Source organism: Stegostoma tigrinum, chromosome 38 (genome assembly GCF_030684315.1).
Source record: "Stegostoma tigrinum isolate sSteTig4 chromosome 38, sSteTig4.hap1, whole genome shotgun sequence".
Classification (NCBI taxonomy): Eukaryota; Metazoa; Chordata; class Chondrichthyes; order Orectolobiformes; family Stegostomatidae; genus Stegostoma; species Stegostoma tigrinum.
Window position 1 is genome coordinate 21,980,530 of NC_081391.1, and position 27,243 is coordinate 22,007,772.

Below are 27,243 nucleotides of genomic sequence, written 5' to 3' on the forward strand. Positions count from 1 at the left end.
TTGTTACTACCTCCCAACTCATTTAGTCCAATGCTCTCCTACAGCATCTGTACACAGAAGTTCATCCAAAGTCTGTGCTCTGACTTGCCAAATTGCCCAAGTGTGCACAAACCTACACTGACTCTCTAATCCGTTTCTTCCAATCCCTCTGTACCATCCCCGACTCATTTTGAAACCTTTTCAATTCTCGTAGGTCGGTGGAGTAGTGGGTCTCAGTAAGCTGTAGAAACGATGTTGTGAAACTTGAAAGGGTTCAGAGAAGATTTACAAGGATGCTGCCAGGGTTGGAGGGTTTGAACTACGGGGAGAGGCTGGGGAGGCAACAGTCTACAGGTAGTATCACCGGACTGTTAATTCAGAGACCCAGGTAATGTTCTAGGGACTGGGTTCAAATCCCACCATGACAGATGGTAGAATTTGAATTCAATTAAAAATCTGGAATTTGGCGTCTAATGATGACCTGGCCTCTAATGAGCTGCCAGAGGAAGTGGTGGAGGCTGGTACAATTACAACAGTTGAAAGGCAACTGGATGGGTACATGAATAGAAAGGGTTCAGAAGGATATGTGCCAAATGCTGGCTAACAGGACCAGATTAATTTAGGATATCTGGTGGGCATGGATGAGTTGGACCAAAGGATCTGTTTACATACTATAAATCTCTATGAGTCTAAGATTTAGAACACAGGCAGCGAATCTTGGGCCAAAGGGTCTGCTTCCGTGTTGTGTGACTCTATGTCATTGAGCCTACATAGAGTGGAAAGAAGGAGATGGGCCAGGAATGCATTGGAATTATCAAGTCTGGATAATGGTAGCTATAGCTATGTGCTGAGGCAGGTACAGTCGGGCCACATTGCAGAGCAGTTTTGCAAAAGTCCAAATTTCAGGTTCAACCTTGACAACAAGTTTACAAACTGCCTGGGCCTGTGTCAGTCAGCCTGACAAAAAAAGGCTGGTTAGGCTGGGACATTTCTCACTGGGACATGGGGGGATGATAAACGACCTGATAGAGGTTTATAAAAGAATGAAGGGTATAGATAAGCTGAATGGCAGGGATCTCATGACTGGGGGCACCTTTATAAGGTGAGAGGAGACAGATTTTAAAAAGATATCAGGTGCAATTTTTTTACACGGAGAGTGGTTCGTGGGTGAAATGAAATTCCTGAGCAAGTGGTGGATGTGGGTACAATTACAACGTTTAAAAGACGTTGGATAAGAACAGGAATAGGAGAGGTTTGGAGGGAGCAGGCAGGGGAAACTAATTTAGTTTGGAATTCTGTTCGGCACTGACTGGTTGGACTGAAGGATCTGTTTCTATGCTGTGTGACTCTTATGAGTCAGGAGCCGGGGGCAGAGTATGTGGAAGGGACTGAAGACGACAGCTTTGATGTCCCAGAATGTTACTTGGAGGAAATCTCCACTCAACACCGCACTGGATGGTAAATAAACAGTCAAGTAATTTGGAGACTGAAGACAGATCAAAAGCAGTGGTGGTGAGAGAGCAGTGAGAACTGACATTGTGTTGTGAAGTCATGTCTCCATGGAGCTGAATGTAGATGAGTTATGGTATGAGTCCTTAGAGGTCACTAGAGATAACTGCATGAGTGAAACAGACATCATTGCAAATGAACCTCTACCTAGCAAAACTGAAAAATACAGTGTATTGTCACAGATTGCACACACCTTAACTATATACAAAAAAAGACTCCACACAATAAGATTTTTCCCCATTTATTCAGAGAATAGTGTGATTAAGAAATGTTTTACAGTTCTGTACATTTCTCTAACTCTACTCAATTTATAGGCATTCGTACTGGGTTTTTTTTTGTTTCTGCAGATGTTTGGACAATCAAAAGCATGCACAGATTTTCAGAGCTGTAAATAACAGTCCATACTCAAAAAGTTCATACCTGTGTGTTGTTTTGTTTCGTTTTTCTTTTGGCAAGTTTTTAATTCATCGGATTTGTTCCAGATGTCTGACAATCTCTCAACCAATTGTTACAAAAAGAACTTGAAGATCATCTTGTAAAATTCCCTGATTGCCTCAAAACATTCAGTGTTTTCTCAACTCAACCTTCCCTCCCACTCCCACTATATAAAGATCTGTAACACCACTCAGGCACATCCAGCCATTAGGCAGCTTTTTTATCAATAAAAAGTAAAGCTCTCTCTGCACTGTCCCCATCAAACACTCCCAGGACTGGTCTAATATGGAGATAGATACAGAACTGCACTGCACTGTTCCCACCAAACACTCCTAATGACAGGTATAACACAGGGTTAGATAGTGTGAAGCTCCCTCAACACTGTCCACATCAAACTCTCCCAGGACAGGTACAGTACAGTTAGATACAGGGTAAAGCTCCATCTATTCTGTCCCCAAAAGAACTCTCCCAGGACAGGGACAACACTGGGTCAGGAAGAAGGGGGGCTTCCTCTACTCCTGCAAGAAGCTTCGTCAAATCAGATGCAGTTGAAACCAGAGTAAACCTCCTCCCACGCTGCCAGACTTGCTGTGCATCAATCACCGTTCTTTATTGGGCTGAAGTTCATCTCCCAGTCCTCCAACACGTGAACAGAGAACCAAATGACCCTGTACACATTGGACAGGACCAATGTGAACCACACTAAAGAAAAGCCAAATTTTCACAGCTTGAGCTTAGGGATCTGCATCTCCTTTACAGTCTCTGCTTCACGCCCCCATGAATCCAGAGATATTTATTGAGAGAGTGGGGAGGAAAGGCAGAACATTCAAAACATTCAAACACCGTAACAATCACATCTGGGATCAGTCCGAAGATTTTAAAGATGTTCTTAAACATATTTCTGTACATTGTAAGTTTAACCCAATGCATATCTAAAAAACACTAGTGTTGATTTAAACTCTGCAGAGAAACACTGACTCCCCAGCAATGCTTCTCATATTAATATTCTCCAACAATTTTTTTTATTTTTCTGTATGATAAAATGTCACCCAAAAATATTGCACAAATACTTTGTACATTTTCTTCTCCTGTAAATTTTTTGATGTTATTGCGCACGACCTTTCTGTTAAAAATGTTTGCATAAATATCAACACACATATCACACGAATGTCAGTCAACATGGGATTTGAAATCACATACACAAAATAAAGAGGGCACTGGACTCCAGGGAACACCCAGATCCCAACACTGGGGGCTCAACCATGGGGAAACACTCACCCCCAGGATTGGGGGATGGGAGTGAGGTGGACAGGGGCTGGTTCTGATGGAAGACTGGCATCGCCAAATCCTGGGTTGCATTGTTGACAGGCACGAGGCTATCAAGGGAGGAGTGTTGAGGTGGAGGAGGAAGGGAGTGCAGAATGGGACATGTCGTGTGTGGGAAGGTAGGGAGTAGATGGAGAGGAGGGTGTGTTGAGGGAGATGAATGCAGTGAGGGAGGACAGCACGCAGGCTAAAGGAATTTGGGGGTGAAATGGGGTAGGGGGCGCAGAGTTGGATGAGAGTGTGGAGGGGAGGGGAGGGTGGAGAGTAGGGGGAGAGTGGAATGAGGTGAGTGTGAACTGTATGGGGAGGAGAGGGTGTTGGGGAGGGGTGTGTGGAACAGGATGTGGAGGGTGAGGGGAGTGTGGGAGGTAAGTGGGGTGTAGAGTGGAGGGAAGTATAGAGCTGAAGGAGGAGTGTAATGTGGAGGGTAATGTGGATGATAATCAGAAAGGTGGGGGTGGAGGGTAGGGGGGATAAGGCAGAGGAGAGGGTGTTGGGGAGGAGAGTATAGAGAGGGAGGTGCACAGAATGGGGAAGGGAGAGTGGAGAGGAGGGGAGTCGAGGGGTAAATGGAGGACAATGTACAGATAGGGGAATTGGGGAGGAGGGGAGTGCAGAGGGGGAAGGGGAGTGCAGAGGGGGAAGGGGAATGCAGAGGGGAAGTGGGGGGAGGGGAGTACAGAGGGGGAAGGGGAATGCAGAGGGGAAGTGGGGGGAGGGGAGTACAGAGGGGGAAGGGGAGAGGAGGGGAGTAGAGAGGGAAGGTGGGGGAGGGAAGTACAGAGGAGGTAACTGGGGCGAGGGGAGTACATATGGAGGAAGTGGGGGAGGGGAGTACATTGGGGTAAGTGGGGGGAGGGGAGTACAGAAGGAGAAAGTGGGTGGAGGGGAGTACATTGGGGTAAGTGGGTGGAGGGGAGTACATTGGGGGTAAGTGGGAGGAAGGTAGTAGGGGGTTAAGTGGGGGGAGGGGAGCACAGAGGGGGTAAGTGGGGGAGGGGAGTACAGAGGGGGTAAGTGGGAGGAACGTAGTAGGGGGTTAAGTGGGGGGAGGGGAGCACAGAGGGGGTAAGTGGGAGGAAGGTAGTAGGGGGTTAAGTGGGGGGAGGGGAGTACAGAGGGGGTAAGTGGGGGGAGGGGAGCACAGGGGGGGTAAGTGGGGGGAGGGGAGTCCACATGCGGGTAAGACTGCCCCCACTCCATCACACATCAGATACTTTGTGAAACTCGCTGAAAGACAATGGTTTGCCCTCTCAGTTTCACTAACCCACTAAAAAATTGCCGTTTCTAGTAACTCGTCCTCTGACATTCCAGACGTGTAACTGAGAGCCCGCTCCTGTCTGCCCTCCAACCCTCAGCTCCAAAACCACACCCCCAACCCTCTCCGCCTACCCCAACCCCTACTGATGTCCTCACGAAAATTTCTCAGAACCTTCTCAGCTGTCCCCTTTGTGTCTGAGCCACATCACAGAATGGCATCAACGGCCCAAAGAATATCATTGGCATCCATTTTTAATGACAGAGCTGCACTGTGTTTAAGTATCGACATGGTCTTGGGTTACCGAAACATGGCACAACTCAGGGTGCCTTGGGTCACCTTTGCAATCTGTTGGTTTAAGTTTGATGTGAAACTTCACCGACCCAAACCCCCAACTTACCCCACCTCCTGTCCACCAGCTTTCCCACCTAACTTTTGCCCTTTCCCCTCCTCTGTCTTCCCAGCCCTACTGATAGTTATCGTCCTTGTGACCAGGCCATTAAGATGCCCCCTTGTCTCTGCCAGCCCTGTCATGTCAGCTCAGCACCTTACAGAGGGGCTCCCATTTGTTTACTGCACAGGCCCAAGCCCAACATCATTGACTTCTTCCCTATGACAGTGACTCCATAGAATAAGAAATCGGGGGAGGGAGAGACGAGGGGGGTGGGGTTTAAATGGTCATTCATCATGAACCTAAAAATGGCTTTGGATTTCCATCACACTATTCAGCCAGAACGCTGGTGGCAATATCAGAGTTCTGGCCACTTTACCCTCGAGTTCTCACCAAAGTCCATTAGCAACCTCTCCACTGCCCAGAGGACTGCATCCACATTCACCAAGGCTGGGTTACCAACTCGCATCAGTGACCCAATCAATGACAGACCTGGTGCCCCTAGTGCCCAGCATCTCCTCAGACATCTACAATGTTTTCAACATCCATCGCAAGAAAGCTTCAGGGCAAAGAACAGAAAGACTTTCAGACAATTAAACTGAGTAATTTCTTTTTCTTTCAATCTCATAGGTTTAAGGGGGAGGGTGGGTCTGACTGACCACAGGCATGCTCAAAGGAAAGAAACATTCAAAAAGGTTCAAAAAGATTCAAAAATGCATAAATATTTCAGAGCATAATTCAGCAAGGCCAAACTAGTTGAGTGTTACTGCAGATCCTTTGCTGGTGATGTTTCTCAATGCTCAATAATTCAGAACTGCCAGGTTCATTTAACCAGAGTTAACAATGTGCAAGGTTATGTTGGCAGCAAATGGTCAGTCAAATTCATGAACCTGGAGAGTATTTGCACAGCGTCTTTATCTTTCCAGAGTGGAGGACTTTCACTATCTCTCTTCATCCTAAGTTCTCCCGTGTTTTTAGGACAGTGTACACCTCAATGTGGGGTGGGGGGGGAAGGGAACCACCTTAGCAGGCTTGAGTGATGACCCTATAGAGCAGCAAGGGGGTGGGGAGGGGAGGCAGTGTGAAGGAAAGGCCATGCTCAAGTATCTTTAGAAAGTGTCTGAACAGAAGGCCAAATCACAAGGGAATCAAGTGGGGGAAAAAAGCCAGAAAGGCATCAGTATTGTGAGGGCAGGAATGGCCCACAATGGCGAAAAAGCGGAAGGCAGGTAACTGAAGGAGCAGATAGCACTTTCGGGATTGTACGATTTCTGTTAGTAAGGTATTGGGGAGTTTTGAAGACAGGATCAACAAAATGGTACTGTAAGGTGACACATACGAAAAGACAATAAATCTTTCAACGATGGTAACAACCTGGGACAGTTATCCTGCTGGGACTTGTGCTGAAGTGATAACTCTGCATTGAGCTGAATAAAACACAAGGGAACACCTGTAACTGTTATTGTAAACTCTCCTCCTAATACAAAAGGGTAGAGAAGCTTGAATCCAAGTTGCATTTGAGACTCAAAGAATGAATTTAATGAACTGGTGCTGAAAGGTCCCAGACATGTGATGAAAAGAATCAAAACCAAGCTATCAGCCCCAATCATTAATGGATATGTGTGAAGGTTTTTGGAGGGAGGGTGTTGGAATAATTAGGTCTACCAGATATCTGTTCCAATTCCCAGATCCAGGCTTTCAGAGAATCAACATGGATTCAAGAGAAAGCAATTCATTTCTAACCCTAGCATGCTTGCTATAATCCATCCTGTTTCCAATGAGCTGGTGGCATCTGTTGGCAGAAGTTAAATACTGCATCCACCTTTAGCCCATTGGGAGCTAAAATTTGCCATTTTAACCTCTTAGGACCATTGCTTGCTTAATCATATGTACAATATACCACTGGAAGTCCTTTACTTATCTATTTAGACCAGGAAAACTCTCCCACTCAAACGTTCCAAGATTTCATCTATCTTTTTATGTTAACCACTTGGTTGTACTTTGGAACTGTAGTAAATGGTTGGATTAATCTACCATTTATTGGCTTTAGAAGACACAGGATGGAGTTCCCACAGGCTTGTGCTGATTGAATTTTTTTTAAAAACTGAAAACACAAGGACATAGAGTACAGAGCAACATGAAGATGTTAAACAATAGTTAAAACAATGGAAGACAGCAACTGGGCGATGCCAAGTTTTGGCATCAGGAACTGGGAGATGGTAGGAAAGAGTGAAGATGGGGAGAGTTAAGGTGTTCTGCAGTTTTGAATCCTAACAAAGTATGTTTGTTGAACTGTAGATGGAGAAATGAGTCTCGAGAAGGAAGAGGCTAGAGATCGGACACTGGGAAGAGTAGGGTGTGGACATTAAAACTATCAGTGTCTGCATCTCCAAAGCTTTCCCATGGAAACATTCTCCTCTCAAACCTCTCTAGCCCACCAAAGAACACAGCAACTCCTCACAGCCAATCACATCAAATCAAATTAGAAAGGACAATCTGGTTAGGAGTTTGGATTTGAAACCTCTATGATCCATTATATAAATATATATTAATGCTTATCTTAAAATAAATGCCATAGACTGTGTCAAACTTTGTCCTGCTGTGACTCCCCACATGATATAAATCGATCCCAAAAAGGAATTGAAACAAGAGGGTGGAACAGACTTTCTGGTCCTGTTCGTGTTTATAGATTGGAATGGGAATCTGTCTTTTTAAACAAAGACACATGATTTGTGTCTGTGTGCATTAGCACATATGTGCTTGTGTGTGCGTATCCATGGGGCACATGTGTGAGTGTGTGTCTGCGTTTGCCTGCAAGGTAGGCACATATTGGTTCAGTTCAAGATCCTGTTTTACTGTCACCAAATTTACAGTGAAAATATGAGCATGGTGATGATTCAAACAGACAGTGATGTGTTCCCGCTGCCACATCCCTGCCTGTCCCAAACACAACACTGCCTGATCATCTGACCCTTCCATTTCTTAAGCCCGTGCAATTCCACAGGGTCAAAGGATTGAAACAGTTCAATTGAAAGGCACTCCATTTCCCTGAAAGTAGTTCTTCCATTGATTGGATATTGGCACAGAAAGAGAAATGTTTGAGGGAGGGTTTTGTCCATTCTGGGGATTAAAGGGCCTTCACAACAGACAGCGTGAGGAGAGGAAGGGGAATAAATGCACTCCTGAGTCTGTCAACTTAAATAGCACTGTACTCACAACTGTCACTTTCCCTACTACCCCCAGTGAGAGGAAGACAACTCTCTTTCTGAATTCTCACTCTGATGGCTACAAAGACTGAGTTAACCACTTAGTGCTCCAGTGACTGGGGAGCCTCAATTATTACACTGCACAGTGTATGTCTACAGAATCCTGTTGGATTGAGCTTATAGAGGCATAGCTGAGTAACAGCACAGTGATGGAGGCTTATTGCACTGTACAGCACAGGGCATTTTATTTCACTTATGACATTCTGCAGCTTTTTATGCTTTGAATATTAGTGTCAAAGGTTATAAGTTAGCAAAATGAGGACTTGAGGATAGAGAGGAAATGCCAAGTTATTGACCTGAGATAGATCTGACAGTTCTGATCCCTCAAAGAATGAGCCAGCATTACTCAGCAAAGTTGTCGCCATGTTTATGGACAGTTGAAGGGTCCTCAATCCAACCCAAATAGCATTTAGCCATCAGCAGTCAGTAAAGCTTCTTCAATAAAACACAGCTTTGCCCAGCTATTCAGAGCCAACAGCACAGGGGATGCAACAGGACTCCTGGTTCCCTTAGCATTCTGGAACCAATGGAGGAATGGAGTGTATTCAGTCCTAATGCCCAGGGCAATCTAATGGAGATTAATTCTTTGGGAAGCTCCTGTCTTCGTGAGCAGTGGTCAACCCAGTGGCAGGAGCTCTCGTGGGCATAGCTCAGATCGTCATATCTCCAGCCCCATCCCTTCTGAGCACTCCATTTGATTTTCCACGTGTTTTGGACTGAAACCTCACTGACTGCTCGGGAGAAGAAGCAAGGATCCCACCGGAAGTGTGTCCAGTTGCAAGCTCTTGGGACGAAGCGAAACCGTGGGTTCCAAAGCCAGACATCACTGGGATCTGCAACGTAACACTTAACATATCGTTTATATCTCTCCATTTACTTAATTAACGTGCCAGAGAGACAGGAACAAAGCAAGACAGACAAAGTGAGAGAGTAAAACAGGGGGAGAAAACGGTCAATATGACCTAACAATAATATCTTTCTTATATACAAGCCTTTTAATATTAATTCTGATTAAAAAATAGAAAAAAGTGCTGCGTCCTTTCAATAATACTGTTTTATAGGATAGATTAATTTTTTTGTTTTTTTCACATTTTTCATTGAGTTTTGCAATCTGGAAGGAAAATATAATTTTTTTGCATATGACATTAAATATAATCCTTACAGTATGTCATGCAAAGTCATGCTGAGGCAGAGAGAAAAATGCACCTTTTAAATATATATGGATTTTTTTTTTCGATTTCCCCCCGTACAGCTTTCTCTTTTCCCTCCGGTTTCAAGATTCCTGACCAGTGGTTTCGTCCCCAATCTACCACATTGTCGCACTTTGATATGTCTTCGCTCCTGCGTTGGATCTTCTTTACAACAGAATTCCGTGTTCTTCGATGTTTTGTCCTCGTTTATTTGCTTCTTCCGTGTCGTCGTCAGCAAGTAAGGATTTTTTTGTGGGGGCTTTTTTTCGGAGGGGGGGGCATCTTTTTGTTTTGATTTTTTTTTAAGAAAAGGTTCCCTGCTTAAAAGCGAAGTGAGAGCGAACAAGACCAGCAGGAACGAGGTGACGGGTGGTGGGAGGAAGGAGGCGATGGACAAGGGAGAAGGAAGGGAAGAGAACACGAACAAAGCAGGGGAAGAAGGGGGGAGGGCAACGGTATGTCGGAATAAGGGGAGGCAGAGAGGAACGGTTGAAGGAGGAACGGGTGGCAGAAAAGTAGCAGAGAGTGTGGAAAGTGCAGGAAGAGAGCTGGGGTGGGATAGCAAGAAGATGGAAGGGAAACAAAGGAGTTGGAGGTGGGGAAGAAGTGTTGCAGTAGAGAAGGGATGGGAGTCACTAGTTGACCGTGACGGCCTCCAGTTGCATGTATCTAGAAATCACTGGACTGTCCTTATAATTATCTGTGAGTAGAGAAGAGAGCAAAAAATGGCTAAGGGACAGCTTTGACCACAACCTCGCTCTTGCATAACAAACATGCAGCAGTCGAGGCTGAACACTCCACTTCAGACAGAACCTTTCGTTTCTTTTTTTTTCAAAAAGGAAACATTTTTTTCCAATTTTTCTTTAAATTGTTCAACATGCACCAAGGCAAACGTTTCTCATTTGCTTATTGCTTGCAATGGAATTCCATGCATTAAAATGTGAGAGGAAGAAGGGGCAGGGTGGGAGGACGAGAGGGAACTGAGATCCCAGCTCCAGTCTGAATCACAAGACCTTGTGTGTGTGAGGAAGAGAGAATGTGTGAGAAAGTGTGTACATGTATGTGTGTGTTTGCATGTGCATGGGCTCGCGAGTGTATGTGTGCATGTGTGTGTGTCTGCATGTGTGTGCGCAAGTGTGTGTATACACGTGTGTGTGTGTGTAGAAGTGGGGCCCTTTTTCCTGTCTGTATGGCCCATATATCCTGAGTGTACACTTCTGTTTTAAATTAAGAGTCACGCAAGTGGTCCTGGAAAAATCTGCATCTTCCCTCCATTCCATGAAGAAGTCAATCTTTCTTTCCTTCTCATTTCTGACTTTCTGAATGTTTTGTGGGAGATGGGTGGTGGAGATAATCTACTCAATTAAAATATAGAAACATTCCACCTGGATGCCCTTGGGTTAATGGGGCTGGTCCTTGAATAAGCCAACAACGTGGCACAAATTGAACACTTTAATTTACCACTGGTCAGTAGAAAGCAGATTCTTCAACAGTCATTTGGTATATGCAGCCTATTGTTTAAGCAATGGTCTCTTGTGTTTTTTGTACTCTTTTTAAATGATTTTTAATAGTCCTAGATATATATATATATATAAATATATCCATATATATATCTATATAGATATAGATACATACACACACACAGATATATTTCTCTAAAAAAATATTTCCCACTCTTTTGTATCGATGCTACAGAATGGATGGAATGGGTGATTGAGGTCGCCTCAATGGGCAAGGCGAGTTGAATGGCGAGGTGACAGGACACAGTCGTAGTGCATTCCCACTCATGCCAGATATGTTGTTTAGGCTCCTCGACTTTTCATAACCTTGGGTTTCAAAAAGAGAGAAGAAAGCAATTTTTTTTGCACGTTCACCAAATAATGAATGAGTGATCTAGACTCCGAGACACGGCTTCTAACTCGCTGGAGAAAGTCTGTGTTTCCCCCCAACCCATGGGCAGACTGAGGAGGAGAAAGTAAATCAGGAACCCCACCCTCCCCAAAAGAAACCGCCAATCCTGCTCTTCAATCTGTTGGGGTAGATTCGTTCACAATGGGTCTTTGCTATTCTGGGGGCAGTCTCAACTTGTTCTGAGGAAGGGTCACTGGATCTGAAACCTTAACTCTGATTTCTCTCCACAGATGCTGCCAGACCCTGCTAAGCTTTTCCAGCAATTTCTGGTTTTGTTTCAGCCTCAACTTGGTTGGCTTTCTAACTAATGATAAACTCTAGGCTGTTGTCTCTCTCCCCAGATCAGTAGAAGTCCAACTCTACTCTCACCACTAAATGGGTACAGTCTTGGAGTCAATCTCCATTTACTCACCTACGACATGAATCTTAAGGCTGCTTATAACTTAAATTTCCTTTTGCAATTCAGATGGAACATCAACCTTTACCGGCTGAGCGGATGGTGTTGGAACTTCCAAACTTAGAATGGTTTGATTAAAATCTATCTGTGTAACTAGCCTTCTCCTAACAAACAGCATTATCGATGAGCAGAACCAATTTTAGTGGGGTTTGGGAAAACGGATGATAATTGCTTAGATCACTCTAGACCCAGTGTACATGCTTCTTGTTCACCAGTTATAAAGTGGCAGTGTCTGTTGACTGACATGACACAACAATGACACGCCACAGTGGCTAGAAACCACAAAAAAGGGAAAATGTAACGGATAGCATCGCCAAACAGAATTGAAAGACCTGTGAATTTGTTCAGTTAGTGGGTGGGAGACAGGCTTTGAGAGGAATGGAACATTGAACACCCATTTCAGTTGCAATCAAATCAAGCAGTCCTTCCACAAGTACATGAATTGTTAAATTCAGAGTACAGCTGTCTCTCCCTACCATGCTCTCAAGCTCTATAATGGGTCAGATGTGGGGTGAAGCTGCCTCTACCCTTTCCTGTCAAGCACTCGCAGATTAGATAAGTTAGAGGTTTACAAGATGATGAGAGGTATAGATAGAGTAGATAGTCAGAGACTTTTTCCCAGGGTGGAAATGACTATTATGAAGGGGCATAATTTTAGTTTGATTGGAGGATAGGGACTTTTAAGCGACACTTGGATAGGCACATGGGTGATAGTAAAATGTAGGTTATGCAGGGTAGATTGATCTGAGTAAGAATATAGGTCGGCCCAACAATCATGGGCTGAAGGGCTTGTACTGTGCTGTGCTATTCTGTGTTCTATGTTCTATGTTGTTCTTAGCTCAATGAGCTGAAATTAGACATGGCCCTCCTCCATACCCTGATTCTCAAAATGACCCTTAATTCCAATGACAAACAGTGTATTAAAGAATGGACTATTGTAATACCTTTCTATACTCAACCACCTTTGTTAAGTCTCCAGCATTACCTTCAGTTGTGGCATTTGTGTTGAATCGCATCCATTAGGTCAAAATTGTCTCAACTTTATGTGAGACCTTAACATCCGCCACACATTCAGACTGTTGCTCTGCACTGGATTCAACCCAGATCCTGACATGAAGGAGCCACATTGTGATTGCTTAACTGACTAAAGGCAGAACACAATGATCCTTATGCATAACACAATTTTACTCTGAATTACCAAAACTTTGAGACAGATCTGAATAATGGTCATGTATCTGGGTAAAGAATCTCCTGCAGTTCACTTTCTCTTTCCTGACTTTCCCAATGTCATAAGAACCGCGAATTTCCCCACTGTCTCTGGGGGTGCTACGTGTTGGCAGATACTGTCCATATGATGTATGTGTGATAATGTCGTGTATGATCGCATATAGCAGAAGCTGGAAAAGTAGAGGTTCACGGCACCCCTTGCCTAGAATCACCAAACCTTGCAACTGAAGACACTTGACCAGAGAGGACCTCCCTTTTTTTGGAATTCTATGGGGGACTAAAGAGACTTCTATCAGGGAATTAAAAGGTGTCTCAGAGTCAGTCATGGCAATATCTTCTATTTCATACATTCATGCTAACAGAACAGGTCTGCATTTTCTTCTCTAAGGAAAAGGCACAGATATATGAACAACTAAAATTTCTGAGAAAACTTCAAACAACCTTGCTCAAACATCTCATGACTTCATTTTCTCTAAGTCCCTCCTCTTGCTTCCAAAACCAGCAGCACCCAGCCTTTTCTACAAAAAAGTTACGTCCATGGATACAATGAAGAGTGCCCCTACTCTCTTTCCCAGAGAAGTGAAGGAATTCAACTCCACCCCCCACTACCCCCAGAGAAAATAGTCAGGATCATCTGGAAGAGGGGAAGGAGTGACAGGAGACCTGAATGTAAATGTCACTCCAAGGCAGGGTGGAACAATTCTCCTGGATGGACTCCTACACTTAGAAATGTTTCCCATAAAACTGTTTCACCCATTCTCTACTCATCAATCTTGAGCTCCCTCTCGTACATGTCTTACTGCTGGGGTATGAAGTGCTGGCTTTGGGTCACAGCTACATCTGCCATAGATTTCTGACACTGAACCCCAGGGCAACACCTTGGTCTGTTCCTGGCGATTGTTTGCAACATGGAAAATTGAAATAGGGCTGGTGTCATGCAGCCTGGTATGGAGAGTAGAAATGGCAAGGCATGGCACTGATGAGGCCATGGAAATGATGCATTACGGAATTGTCAAGGCAACAGAATATGCAGAGGGAAGGCTTTGATGGGACCACAGTGGTCAAGGTCCAATGTGGAGTAACAACTAATGTAAGCCACCCCTCGGGGGTGTGAGGTAACTGCAATGCAAAAAAGTTCCAGTAAAGTCTGCAACCAAGAACTACCTCAGAGTCTTTGCTGGAGAATGCAAAAACTAGAAATTCCTTGTGGAGAATAAACAAGGAAGGTCAGCAGCTAAATAACGTACAGCAGGGAATATTACATTGGACATCCTACAGCCCAGTCTGACGTCAACAAACCAGCATTTCTTTCAATGATGAGTCCTCCAGAAGCATAAAGAAACATCAAGAATAAGAGCAGGAGTAGGCTTCCAAGCCCTCTCCGCCATTCGATACCAACATGTCTAATCATCCAACTCAGTCCCCTGTTCCTACTTTCCCCCCTTACCCTTTGATCCCTGAGCGCATATCCAACTCCTTCTTGAATACACTTCTCAATCACTTCCTGTGGCAGAGAATGTCTGGGTGCATAACGGCCTGGTATGGCTCTGCCCAGGACCATAAGAAACTACAGAAGGTGTTGTGCAGAGCCCAGACCATCACAGGAACCAACCTCCCATCCGTGGACTCCATTTACATGGCTCACTGCTGCAGAAAGGCTGCCAACATCATCAAGGACCCATCACACCCCAGTAATGATCTCTTACAGCCTCTTCTGTCAGGCAAAATGTTATGAATGTTTGTGTCAAAGTGGCTACAAAAGTTGTTTTATTGCTGGGAGCTTGACAGAGAAAGATCATTTTGAAAATCAATTAAGATCTGAATTTGGATTTGGGGACCTTTTAAACTGTGATTGGAATCAACTGTTGTAGCACACTCTGATACGGCTGAACAAGAGAGGTCCCTGACTCCATTGTGAAATACCTATCAAATGTCACATCAGATAAAATACAAAACACCCATTTAGCTCCTAACAATGCATTCCTCCACAACATTAAGTCAACAAATGTGCTGCAATGGTATAACTATTGTATCATTAGCCACAGAATAAAGATTTCTCGAATACTATAGGCCCAAAACGGGGTCTAGGTTATTTGGGGTAGGCAGTGACACAGTGGTACTGTGGCTGTCGTCCTTGGGAGGTGGTTGCACACACAGTGCTTTTGGAGAAGGAGCTGCAAAATTTTGAGCCAACCACACCGAAGAAACATGGCAGCCATGTCGTCCCAACAGAGGATGGCATTTGGCTTGGAGGGGAACTTGCAGATGGTGGTGTTTCCATGCATCTGCTGCCTTTGTCCTTCCAGGTGGTGGAGTTATCGGATTTGGAAAGAGCTGTGAAAGGAGTCTGGACAGCCATAATTCACATGAAATGCTTGGATGATGACCAACAACCAGTTATTCGCCAAAGTACCTTGACTTGTATTTTGTTGGTTAACAGGGGAATCTAATCAAGAGGATTAAAGTAATAGGCAGATTCCAGAGAACAGTTAAAGCACAATAGTTTCCTCCGGTGGCAATCCCAAACAGGAGGATATTCTTGTGATTGAAATGAGATCAGCCTGGTAGACCTCACAGAATGTCACTTCCCTAATCGGGGCTATTAATGTGGTCAAATCAGGGAGCCCTGGCTGATTGATATAAATGGGAGTGTCAGAGGTTCTGTTCACTCTGAGAGAGGCATATCAGTATCAAGGACTCTCCACATGTAAATAAAGGGTGATTTGTGAAGGGATACTGGTCTCCATGAAGTTATTTCAGACATCACCTTAAAATTAGAGCTTGGGCCAGTCAACGGAGAAAAATCAGGACATGCGTTTTCAAACAATGAGTCATGGGAATCTAGAACTGTCCTTGTCAAAATGCTGCAACGAACAGGCCTAGCTGGAGCTTTCAAGACTAATATCAAAGAGTTCTGATATCTGGGTTATGAAGGAAAGATGGTGAATTGAAATGGAAAACACAGTTCAGCCTTAACCTGATTGAAAGCTGTGAAATCCAAGTCACCGTTTCAGAAAGAAATAGGTAAATGACTAGAGACTAAAGGTGTCAAGACAGAGCAGGAGTATGGCATTGAGGTAAAGGATCAGCCATGATGATGTTGATGGGCGATCAGGCTTGATGGGGCAAATGGCCTTTCTTTTTTCTTTATTCATTCATGGGATGAGGGTGTCACTGACAGGGCAGCATTTATTGCCCATCCTTAATTGCCCAGAGGGCAGGTCAGAGTCCCAGGTCCCGAGAACATTATCTGGATCTCTGGGCTAACAGTCCAGCGATAATACCACTAGACCATCGCCTTGAGGTAAAATATAAAACACCCATTCCTAAGCCATTAGGGGAGTTATTAATGATATTTTTGACCACAAAAATAATATACTAACCTCACTCCAGCACGAGGCCGGGTAATTAACTGAACTACTGCTCCCTCCAAAATGACTTCACAAGAGACATCACTCTAAATTATCACAGCTCCTGATTATCTGAAGAGAACAACATGAACGTCATTGGCTCCCCTGCCTCTGAAGGTTTGATCAAAGTTTTTGTCATTGTCAATGTGATGATACAAATCGGTTTTATCAGCTGAGAAAATAGATCTGTAATGTTGCTGGCTGGGAGCAAGAGGTCAATTGCCTCGAGCTTGTCATTATCAGGTGATGTAAGCCTCCTGACCTTAGAGTCAATTAAATCTGATCTCTATCCCGACTTGATATTACACAGAATGAGGGGTCCCCTTGTAGTGGCAGTGCTCCTACCCCTGAACTGGGAGGCCTGGGTTCAAATTCCACTTGCTTCCGATGTGTGTAATAATAGGTTGATTAGAAAATAGATTAATATAAATGTATAAAACAGAATGAAGCCGTTTTTCCCATGATGTGTTGCTGTCTCTCTGAATGAGCATTGAGACTAGAGCTGCTCCCCAACCTCTGTTCACGCTCCTTTTGAGATGACAATCCAACTCCCTCTTCAATGCCTCCACTGAACCGGCCTCTACCACACACTCAGACAGTGCACGCCAGACTCTAACCATTCACTGTATGAGCGTTTCCCCTCATGTCACCACTGCTTCTTTTGCCAATATTTTTCAATCTGCGCCTCCTCATTCACTTTGCAGAACAGTTTTTCTCTATCTGTGCTGTCCAAGCCAGTCATGATTTTAGACAAACCATCTCTCTACCATCACATCTCTCAAGAGTGCAGACACCAATTTTTCCAATCCATCCGTGTGACTGAAGTCACTGAACTTAAGACACAGCTCCCTCTACTCTGGCGTCACCAAATACCCCTAGGACAGGGGCAGCATGGGGTTAGATACGGAGTAAAGCTCCCTCTACACTGTTCCCATTAAACACTCCAAATCAGGGACAGCACAGGGTCAGACACAGAGAAAGCTCCGTCTACACTGTTCCCATTAAACACTCCAAATCAGGGACAGCACGGGGTCAGATACAGAATAAAGCTCCCTCTACACTGTTCCCATTAAACAGTCCAAATCAGGGGCAGCATGGGGTTAGATACAGAGAAAGCTCCCTCTACAGTGTTCCCATTAAACACTTGCAGAACAGTGACAGCACGGGGTTAGATACAGAGTAAAGCTTGCTCTATTTTCTGAACTGAAACTAAAGCTGCCTCTACACCATCCTCATCAAAAACTCCCTAGGCACATAACAGAGCAGGTTTAGATGCAGAGTAAAGCTTTCAGTTTACTGCCCCCATCAAAAACTCCCGGGACATGTACAGAACAGGGTTAGATACAGAGTAGCGCACCATCTGCATTGTCTCCATCCAACACTGAGTTAGCACTGGGTTAGAGACCAAGTAAACTGCCTGTACTATTTGAAATTGAAAGTAAAGCTCTCTCTCCAACCATCCCTATCAAACAGTGCTCCGACAGGGACGGCACGGAATTAGATACTAAGTAAAGATTACTGAACTGTCTCCATGAAACACTCTCAGGATACGGACAACATAGGGTTATATACAGAGTAAAGCTCTGAAATAGGGGTGTTAGCTCAGTTGGCTGGATGGCGGTTACAGGATGTAGAGTGATGCTAACAACACAGGTTCAATTCGTTTTACCTGCTGAATTCACCATGACGGTCTCTCCTCCTCAACCTCTCCCCTTGCCAAAGTCGTAGTGACCCTCAGGTTAAGCCAGCACCAAGTTAGACTCTCACTAATGGGTGGCTCAGTGGTTAGCACTGCTACCCCACAGTGCTAGGGGCCGGGGCTCGATTCCAGCCTCAGTGCTCTAGTTTACTCCCACCTTCCAAAATTGAGCAGGTTAACTGGATCAGTCATGCTAAATTTCCCATAGTGTCCAGGGATGTGCAGACTAGGTGGGCTGAATACAGGTATTGGGTAGGGGGCTGGTGCAAACTTAATGGGCCAAATAGTCTCTTTCTGCACTCTATGATTCTAATGAGAGAGCAGCCCTTTGGATTTACCAACACCATGGAATTGCTATGTCCTTAGGTAATGACATGGAGACATCATCAGGTGTAATTTAACCACTACTTACATGACACAATACAGACCTGCCATGTTCACAGAGCTGAATGTGACTTTAATACAAGAACATCCACTATCACGCCTTGCTACAGTTCTCAGATGGAATGTACAATGCCAGTTCCTCTCTCCTTTCCAGAGAATTCTCATGTCATTTTGTAGCTTCCTTTGATTCTCTCGACAAAGGAGCCCTCACCAAAAAATGTTTTTGTTTAATGAAGATATCCTGAAAGGATCTACACATACCAGGCTGAGAATCAACTACTTTGTGGGTTCTGCGAAAATCCATTTCCCCAGCCACCAGTCTTAACAGCGAAAATAGCCACTGGAAATGTATGCGGGTCGTAATAATTAATTCAAATGTTAATTTTTATTCTCATTGTTTCAGCTAAATGAGATCATGCCTCAACTTGACTGATTGTGGGTATTTATCTTAATTGGGCATTAACCAACCAATTGGAAACAGGTTTGCTCATGGCGTGATATCTCCCTCTCTGATTCCCCATTTAAAATTTATCAGTTGCAAATTACGGATTCACGAAAGAAATGTTAATTTAATTCATGCATTATATTCCTGTTCTGTACTGGGATCCACCAGCAGTTGGAAACACTGGAATTTGTCCTGACTGTTCTTGAGACTGAAGCTGAGGGACGACTTCATAAAAGTTTGTAAAATCATGAGGGGCATGGATAGGGCGACTGGCCAAGATCTTTTTCCTAGGGTGGGTCATCCAAAACTAGAGATCAATGGATTTAAAGTGAGAGGGGAAGGATGCACAAAAGACCTGAGGGACAACTTTATCAGGTAGAGGGTGGTGCGTGTATGGAATGAACTGCCAGAGGAAGTGGTGGAGGCTGATACAGTTTACAGCATTTAAAAGGCATCTGGATGGGTACATGAATAGGAAGGGTTTAGAGGGATATGGGTCAAATGCTGACAGATGGGACTGGGTCAGATTGGGTTGTCTGGTCAAGCTGGACCAAAGGATGTTTCCCTGTTGTATGACTCTATGGTTAAGTCAGCAAAATGACCTCTTGAGGCTTTGAGAAGTATTGAGAATAGGGACAGAAGATTACCTCTCAATTCAAAGCACCTTAGTGCCCCCATGCAACTCAAATAGAGCGTATGCTTTAGAAAATCAAAGAGGTAAGGGTGATGTGCCATGATTCTGTATGTGTCAATCATGTATTCCAACTGAGTAGAATGGAGATTACTAGAGAGGGTAATTCTTTCAAGTTATGCAAAATTGATTCCCAAGATGAAGGATTTGGCTTATGAGGAACGGTATAGCATATTGGGAATGTGTCCATTGGAGTTTAGAAAAATGGCAAGAACGTATAAGATCCTGAGAGAGGTTTGATAAGGTCGATGCTGTGTGTTACAGAAATGGTCGGAAAGTGGAGTTGACGATTATCAGATCAGCCATGATCACAGTGAATGGTGAGCAGACTAGATGGGCCGATCGGCCTATTTCTGCTCCTGTGTCTCATGGTCTGAGATGCTGGGCTGGAAATTACAGGGTTGGGAGAGTTCTAAAGGACAGCTCATCCCAGGAGAAAAGTCAGTGACCCGCCGAATGATTAGAATCCCACCCCGCAACCATAACTCATTGTGGGCAGCTAATATAAGCTCTTAAAGACTATAAGATGTGTGAACAGAAGTAGGCCATTCATCCCGTCGAGTCTGCTCTGCCAATCAATGAGATCTCAGCTGGTCTGATCATCCTCAACTTCACATTCTTGCTTTTTCACTATAACCCTTTAATTATTACAAATCTATCTCAGCCTTAAACATACTTAATGACCCAGCTTCACCAGCAAATATTTCCTCATCTCTTAATTGTGTGATCATTTAATCTGAGATTGACCCCTGTGGTCTTCGACTCTCCCACAAAGGAAAACAGCCTCTCCACATCCTTGCTGTAAAGTTCCCTAAGAATCTTATGTTTCAATAAAGTTACGTCTCATTCTTCTAAACTCCAACAAGTACAGGCCCAATCTAGAGTCATAGAGCATGGAAACAGACCTCCTGGTCCAACATGGACATGTCGACCAGGTTTCCCAAACTGCCCCATCTGCTTGCATTTAGAATCATCGAATAGAACCCTACAGTGTGAGAGTAGGCCATTCAACCCATTGAGTCTACACTGACTCCCACACAGGACATCCCACACAGACGCACCACCCCCCATTCTAGTATTTCCCATGGCCAATCCACCTACGCTGCACATCTTTACACTGTGGGAGGAAACCCAGGCAGAAACTGGGAGAATGTTCAAAGTCCACACAGACAGATGCCTGAATCTGGAATCAATCCCAGGTCCCTAGCACTATGAGGCAGCAGAGCTAACCACTGAGCAACCCTACTACCCCATATCCCATATTTGGCCCATATCCCACTAAAACGTTCCAAATCATGGCCCTGTCCAGATGCCTTTTAAATGCTGTAATTGTACCAGTCCCCACCATCTCCTCTGGCAGCTCATTCCATACACACACCACCTTCTGTGTGAAAAAAGTTGCCCCTCAGGTCCCTTTTAAGTCTTGTCCCTTTCACCTTAAGCCTGTGACTACTAGTTTTAGACTCACCTATTCCGGGAAAAAATACCTTGGCTATTTACCCCATCCAAGCCCCTCATGATTTTATAAACGTCTACAGGGTCACCCCTCAGCCTCTGACACTCCAGGGAATAAAGTCCCAGCTTGTACAGCCTCTCCCTATAGCTCAAGCCCTCCAACCCTGGCAACATCCTTGTAAATTCTTTCTCTGCACCCTTTCTAGTTTAACAACATACAGCAGGCCGGAAGTGTATGCGGTATTGCAAGTTAAAATAGAAATGTGCCAGAGACAAAAGGCAAGAAAATTGGCCTCCAATTACTAAAGCTTCTCTAGCTGAACCATCTGAACCACACCTCACCAGTAGCCTGCACAGTGTTGGGACAGACAGTGAGGACTGCTGTATGTCATCACAGATGAACATGACCCTGTCCTCGTCCTGACACCCTGTCAATGGGACCCCGGATACTGATCGGGAAACGGGAACCATAGCTGCTATTCATCTCTGGAAACTGAGGTTCATTGTTGTGAACCCAACCACAACCCTTGCTGAGATCAGGAAAGCCTGTGCACACTTCAGAGGCATCCTGGTCTGAATCACTGTTGCACAGTTTAACTACTGAATGAATAGATGAGCTAACTAGCTAACCTAGCTCTAGCCACCTGACTCAGTGAATGCAGACATGCACATGGAAGGCACCGATGTACAAACACAGACAGGAACGCTGCACAACAATCCCGGGCATCAATAACAGCATGTATTGAAATCTTATTTCAATAAGGGAATTTGTTGCTGTCCGTCCCTTGTTTTGTGAATGAAATCTACCAAACATGACAATTAGCCTCTGCTCCCAATTCTATCTCCCATTCCTCATGCAAAGGTATGATTCAATAGAGAAATGGACTATTCCCCAAGGGTCTTGTTGGATTAACCGACTTGCATCCAAGATGACGATGAAACAGTTTCACTGCCCCCCCCCCCCCACCAAAAGGATTAACCCATCCTTTCCTGCGACTTCCGGGGAGGCTCTTTCAATTGGGAAAGTTATGTTTAAGTGCCAGTCAAGTCTGAATCTCCGACCACTTGGACGGCAGATGTTCAGATCTCCCCGGGAAAGAGTTAACCTGCCTGGCAGTGTATCCACAAGTGCACGTGGATAAAGATACTCAGGAATTTCTCCCTGGGCTGTGATGCCAACAATTCATTGGGGCCTATGGATCCTGCTCTGCTTCACAGTCTCCCACTCCACTGTAACACCCACCTCTTGCCATCTAACCTTCTCTTTGGTTCATACACCTTCTCTGCTCTGACCATTAACCAGATGGACACTCCCTCCTCTTTTCTCCCGCATTCCCCCTGTCCCTCCTACTCCCGCAGTCCAAGAAATGGGACAAATAGACCACACAGAAAACAAAACATTGTTAATGGTTATATGAAGGATGGGGTAGTGAAGAAAGCCTTCATTCCAGCTCACGTGCTGAAAGCCTCTATCTTTGCTGCCCGTCTTTGGCCATTTAACCTCCACAAAGCTCCTCTGTGATGACCCCCAGAGTGAAGGTTCTTTATGTGCCAGATTCCTTTTGATAGACTAGATTCACAGTTTGGTATAATATTTTCATTCCTTCTCTATACAGTCAGTAAGTTATGAAACCATCTATTATCCCTTGAACAAGTCCCCAGCGAGTTTCTGAGGGTTAGACCGGTCCACACAAATATGTTCATCTTATTTTAAGAAACTGTATTTTAATTTTAGCTCTGTGTCATTGCCAATCATAATACTGGTTTCAGAGATCAAAGATCTTAGACAGTGAGTGCTTTTGTGGCAGAGGCCCAAGGGCTTCTATGATTCTATGACTGGGACCCAGGTTCAGATTTCTTTAGCAGACAGTCAATGACTGGGGCCTAGGTTAAGATTTTTCAGAACAGGGTCAAGGACTGGGTCCTAGGTTCAAATTTTTTGTAACAGGGTCAAGGACTGGGTCCCAGGTTCAAATTTTTCAGAACAGGGACAAGGACTGAGTCCTAGGTTCAGATTTTTTTAGCAGAGGGACGAAGACTGGGTCCTAGGTTCAGATTTTTTTTACCAGAGGGACAAGGACTTGGGCCTAGGTTCAGATTTTTTTAACAGAGGGACAAGAACTGAGGCCTAGGTTCAGAATTTTTTAACAGAGGGACAAGGACTAGGGCCTAGGTTCAGACGTTTTTAACAGAGGGTCAAGGACGGGGGACTAGGTTCAGGTTTTTTTTAATGGGAACAAGGACTGGGGCCTAGGTTCAAATTTTGATGGCAGAAGCCCTTCATGATGAGCTTCAACATATAACTGGAATGTCATCAGTTCTGAATCTGAGGTTTACCACCTGGTTCAGGGCTGATCGAGAAATACCTAATTCAAAGTGGTGGGATGGAGAGGAAATTGGACCTTCATAAAACATTGGTAGTAATCAGAGATTTAGTTTTTTATAAAGTAACAGTTGCTTGAGCTTGCAGGTCCAATGAATAGGACCAATCAGAAGCAACTACATGTTCAAAAATTACAGTCAATAATCTATCAAAATTGTCTTACAGAAAATTCAGCAATTTTAGCAGGTGTGATTCCAGTAAACAGTACTCAAGAGACAGGGAGTAACACGCCAACAGTTGACTCCCTTCCTCATAAAGTCATTTTAACTTTGTCTCAATCATTTTGACCAGATTTCATGGTGCCCGTTCACTGGAAACTCTGCGATAAAACTGGGCCAAGATCCAACAGAAATCTTTATCGCTGTTTCCCATGGCAACGGTTTCAGAAGGAGGAGAGGAGTGGAAGAAGAGGGTGTTGGAAACTCACCAATTGGTCCTGGCCTAGTTTGGCCACTTTTGTGATGGAAGATGGGTAGAAGCAACTCAGATTAGGCTCAGAGAGTATTCTTGCCTTGCATGGGGGTTTCCACAGCGTCTACCAAAGGGAAGGGATCTTGAGACATCCAAAAATGGACAATGCTTAAGGAGTCAGGAGTTTTGGCTGGTGCACGAAGTCCTGGCCCAGGAGGCACAGCATTCAAAGCCTGGCAGTAAAGTGGGAGCCTGTGATGCCCAGTTAGGATCATCTAAACAGTTAATATGAAGCCCAGTTTGGCGTTACAGGCCTGGACTGAAGCCTCATCACTTCTAAATGATTCAATATTTTTAAAAGGTCATTCTGGAACCTTCCAAGGATGACCAATTTGCATCAAAGTTTTATTTCAGTTGTTGCTAGAATGACCAGCAACAGTTTCACCCTCGGGAAGGGGCTGGATTTTTGTTAGGAGTCTCCAGGAAGACAAGGAGCAGGGATCTAGAAGGGGTTCTGAATGGATTATGAGGTAACCTCTCTTTCCTTGACCCCACAGCATCCTGGCACTCACTGTGGGATGGGCAGTCCTGAGTATCTGTGGACTCCTCCAAGGGCTGAGGGTGCCATCTGAAACCAGTTGCTCAGCCAGACTGGCAGCAACTTCTCGAAAAGTAGCTTTAAATCCCCCAATGAAAGGGTGGGGGTATCACCTAGCTGACCACTGACCACTAACCATGTCAGAGTATATGCATCCATGAAAATGGAAGTTCATGTTTGTCTGTGTGTGTGCAAATGTGGATGTGCAATGTGCGGCTGTGTGGTCATACACATGCATGAGAATGTATATGTGGGAATACATAGAAGTCCGTGTGTATGTGTGTCTCTGCAAGTCCACATGAGACTGTGTGTGTGTGTGTGTGTGTGTGTGTGTGTGTGGGAGAATGTGTGTTTGTGTCTGAAATACAGAGAGAATGAGAGAGAGGGATGGATTGTATGTGTGACTGTGTGCGAGAGAAAGTATATGTAGTGTGTGAGAGTACGTGAGAGAAAGTATGTGAGAGTACGTATGTCTAAGTGCATGTGACAGAGTATGTGAGAGAGACCGTGTGTGTGAAAGTATGTGTGAGAGAGATAGTGCGTGTGTCTGCCTGTGTGAAAGTGCGTGTGATAAGAATTTGTGTAAAACAGTATGAGATTGTGTGAAGGTGTGCGTGAAACATTGCATGAATGTGTGAAAGTGTGTGTGAGAGTGTGTTTGAGACAGTGTGTGTAAGAGAGAGAGACAAGGTGAGCATGAGACAGAGTACGATAAAGAGTGTGTAAGAAGGTTTTTGTGAGTGTGTGAGAAAGAAGTCATGAGTGTGAAAGAGACAGTCTGTGTGGGAGAGAGTGTGTGACAGAGAGAATGTGTGTAAGAGAGAGAGGAGTAAGTGTGATAGAGTGTATGACAGAATGTGTGTAACAGTGTGCACATGTGGTAGAGTGTTAGAGAGGAAGTGTGCGTGCATATGTGTGGGAGGGGTGTGGATGGTGAGAGGGTAGGTATGCTGTGTTCACTGTCTGTTTGAAAGGATGGGTTTAACCAGCCTGCATCCATGGTCAGAGAGCTTGCAGGAATTCACTTTCTAAATCTAAATATGATGTGGATGAGGTGTTGAGGATTCCTGTGTGACTGTACCCTCAGGAAATGTCAGTGTCTTCAGGAGGAAACTGACTAAAGGAACAAAAGAAGCCAATATTCCCTACAATTCTCCAACAAATGAAGTGGGATCACGGTAACCAGTTTGTTTAAATGAGGGATATTTAATTCTTTATGGGATGTGAGTGTTGCTGGCCAGTCCAGCATTTAATACCTAATACAGTGGGTCAGCTGCTTTTTAAACAACCACAAGTCCACATGGTGCAGATACCCACAATGCCATTAGAGAGTTGAGTTCCAGGATTTTGACCCAGTGACACTGAAGGAACAACAATACCTTTCCAAGTCAGGATGGTGAGTGGATAGGAGGGGAACTTGAAGGAGGTGGTGTTCCCATGTACCTGCTGCCTTCGTCCTTCGAGATGGAAGTGGTCGTGGGTTTGGAAGGTGCTGTCTGAGGAGCCTTGGTGAACCTCTGCAGTGCATCTTGTGGATGGTACACACTGCTGCTACCGTGCACTGGTCCTTGACCCTCCTTTTGATTGGACTGGAGTCATGTAGAGGCCCAGTTCTGGAAAGGTCAGCAAATATCCCTGTCCAGGCAGGATGGGGGCAAGTGGCTTTTTACTTTTACTGGAGCCACATTCCAATTCCTAGATGTTTCTCACTGAGATCCATTTCAAATTGAGAAAGGTGAAACTTTGAATTTGCACTCCTTGGTCTGTTCATCAGATGAACACAACCACTAACCCTTCAGAACACTTCTTCGCTGGGAGACAGATCGGAATCAATAAGGCCCCTGCACTTCACCTTGATCCCACCCCCTCCACCTCTCGATCTCCCCATTCCCTCACCCACTGTGTGTCATCTCAAGGACCTCACGGAGGTTAACCCAAAGGATCCCAAGTGCAAACCCCACCCCCCCCGCCCACTGATCTGTATTCGGATTATGGACCTTGCTGAATCCCTTTTCCATTTGGACTTGGGGGCGTCATGTGGTACCTTTGCGGATACTTCCGTCGGGAGAATGTTCAAAGTCACCGGTGGTCAGCAGGAAGCAGGCTCTGTCCCGGGCATATTTCTCCCTCCCTCCGGGTGTCACAGGCTGGTTCTCCTCCGGTGACAGGGCCTGGTCAATGGTCGGACAATCCTCATTGGCCAAAGCAGCATTAGCAGCGTCCCCATTTTGCTTTGGATCTTCCATGCCAATAAAATAAAAAGAAACACATACACACACACACACACAGAAGCATTACTCATTGGATGAGCCGAGAATTCCCTTTAGACATGGCACTGAGTAAACCATGGCTGAACAGAGATTTCTATCTAGACAGGAACTTATTAACCCACAGGATGCGGGGATCGTTGGTGAGGCCAGCATTTGTTGCCCACCCCTAGTTGCCCTTGAGCTGATTAGAGCAATCAAGAAGAGCATTTAAGATTCAACCACCCTCAAGTCACATGTAGGCCAGGCCAGATAAAGTCAGCAGATTTCCTTCCCTGAAGCATGTAAGTGAACCAGATGAATTTCTCCGACTGTCAACACAGGATGCCTGCTCTAGCGTTCAATCTCACATCACATGAATTGAATAATCCACTGACTGCCATGTTGGAAAATTGAACCGGCGAGCCCAAATTCTTTGGAATTCTCTCCCTGCAAAGGTGGTGGAAGCCAATTCCATAAATAATTTTGAAAGCAAAGTGGTTCGGTACCTGAGCAAGGGAGAGTTCCTGAGTTACAGGCCCAAAGTTCAGGTGTGGAACTTTTAAGCACCA

At 44.7% G+C, this 27,243-nt stretch overlaps 1 protein-coding gene across 6 annotated transcripts in view; it reads right to left on the minus strand.

Annotated features, from left to right (window-relative positions):
- Window positions 1-4,391: 4,391 nt before the first annotated feature.
- LOC125447201 (potassium voltage-gated channel subfamily C member 1-like) overlaps window positions 4,392-27,243 on the minus strand; it is a 76,917-nt gene continuing 54,065 nt past the window's right edge. For 2 of the 6 annotated variants that reach the window (XM_048521415.2, XM_059640506.1), the window contains 2 exons: window positions 26,470-26,664; window positions 4,392-11,180 (listed from right to left, as the gene is read on the minus strand). In XM_048521415.2, the coding sequence (XP_048377372.2) occupies window positions 11,044-11,180; window positions 26,470-26,664 (332 nt within the window). In that variant the 3' untranslated portion in view covers window positions 4,392-11,043. Of the gene's footprint in view, window positions 11,181-26,422; window positions 26,665-27,243 lie in introns of all 6 variants that reach the window. The other 4 variants (XM_048521416.1, XM_048521417.1, XM_059640507.1 and 1 more) reach the window with 4 other exon arrangements.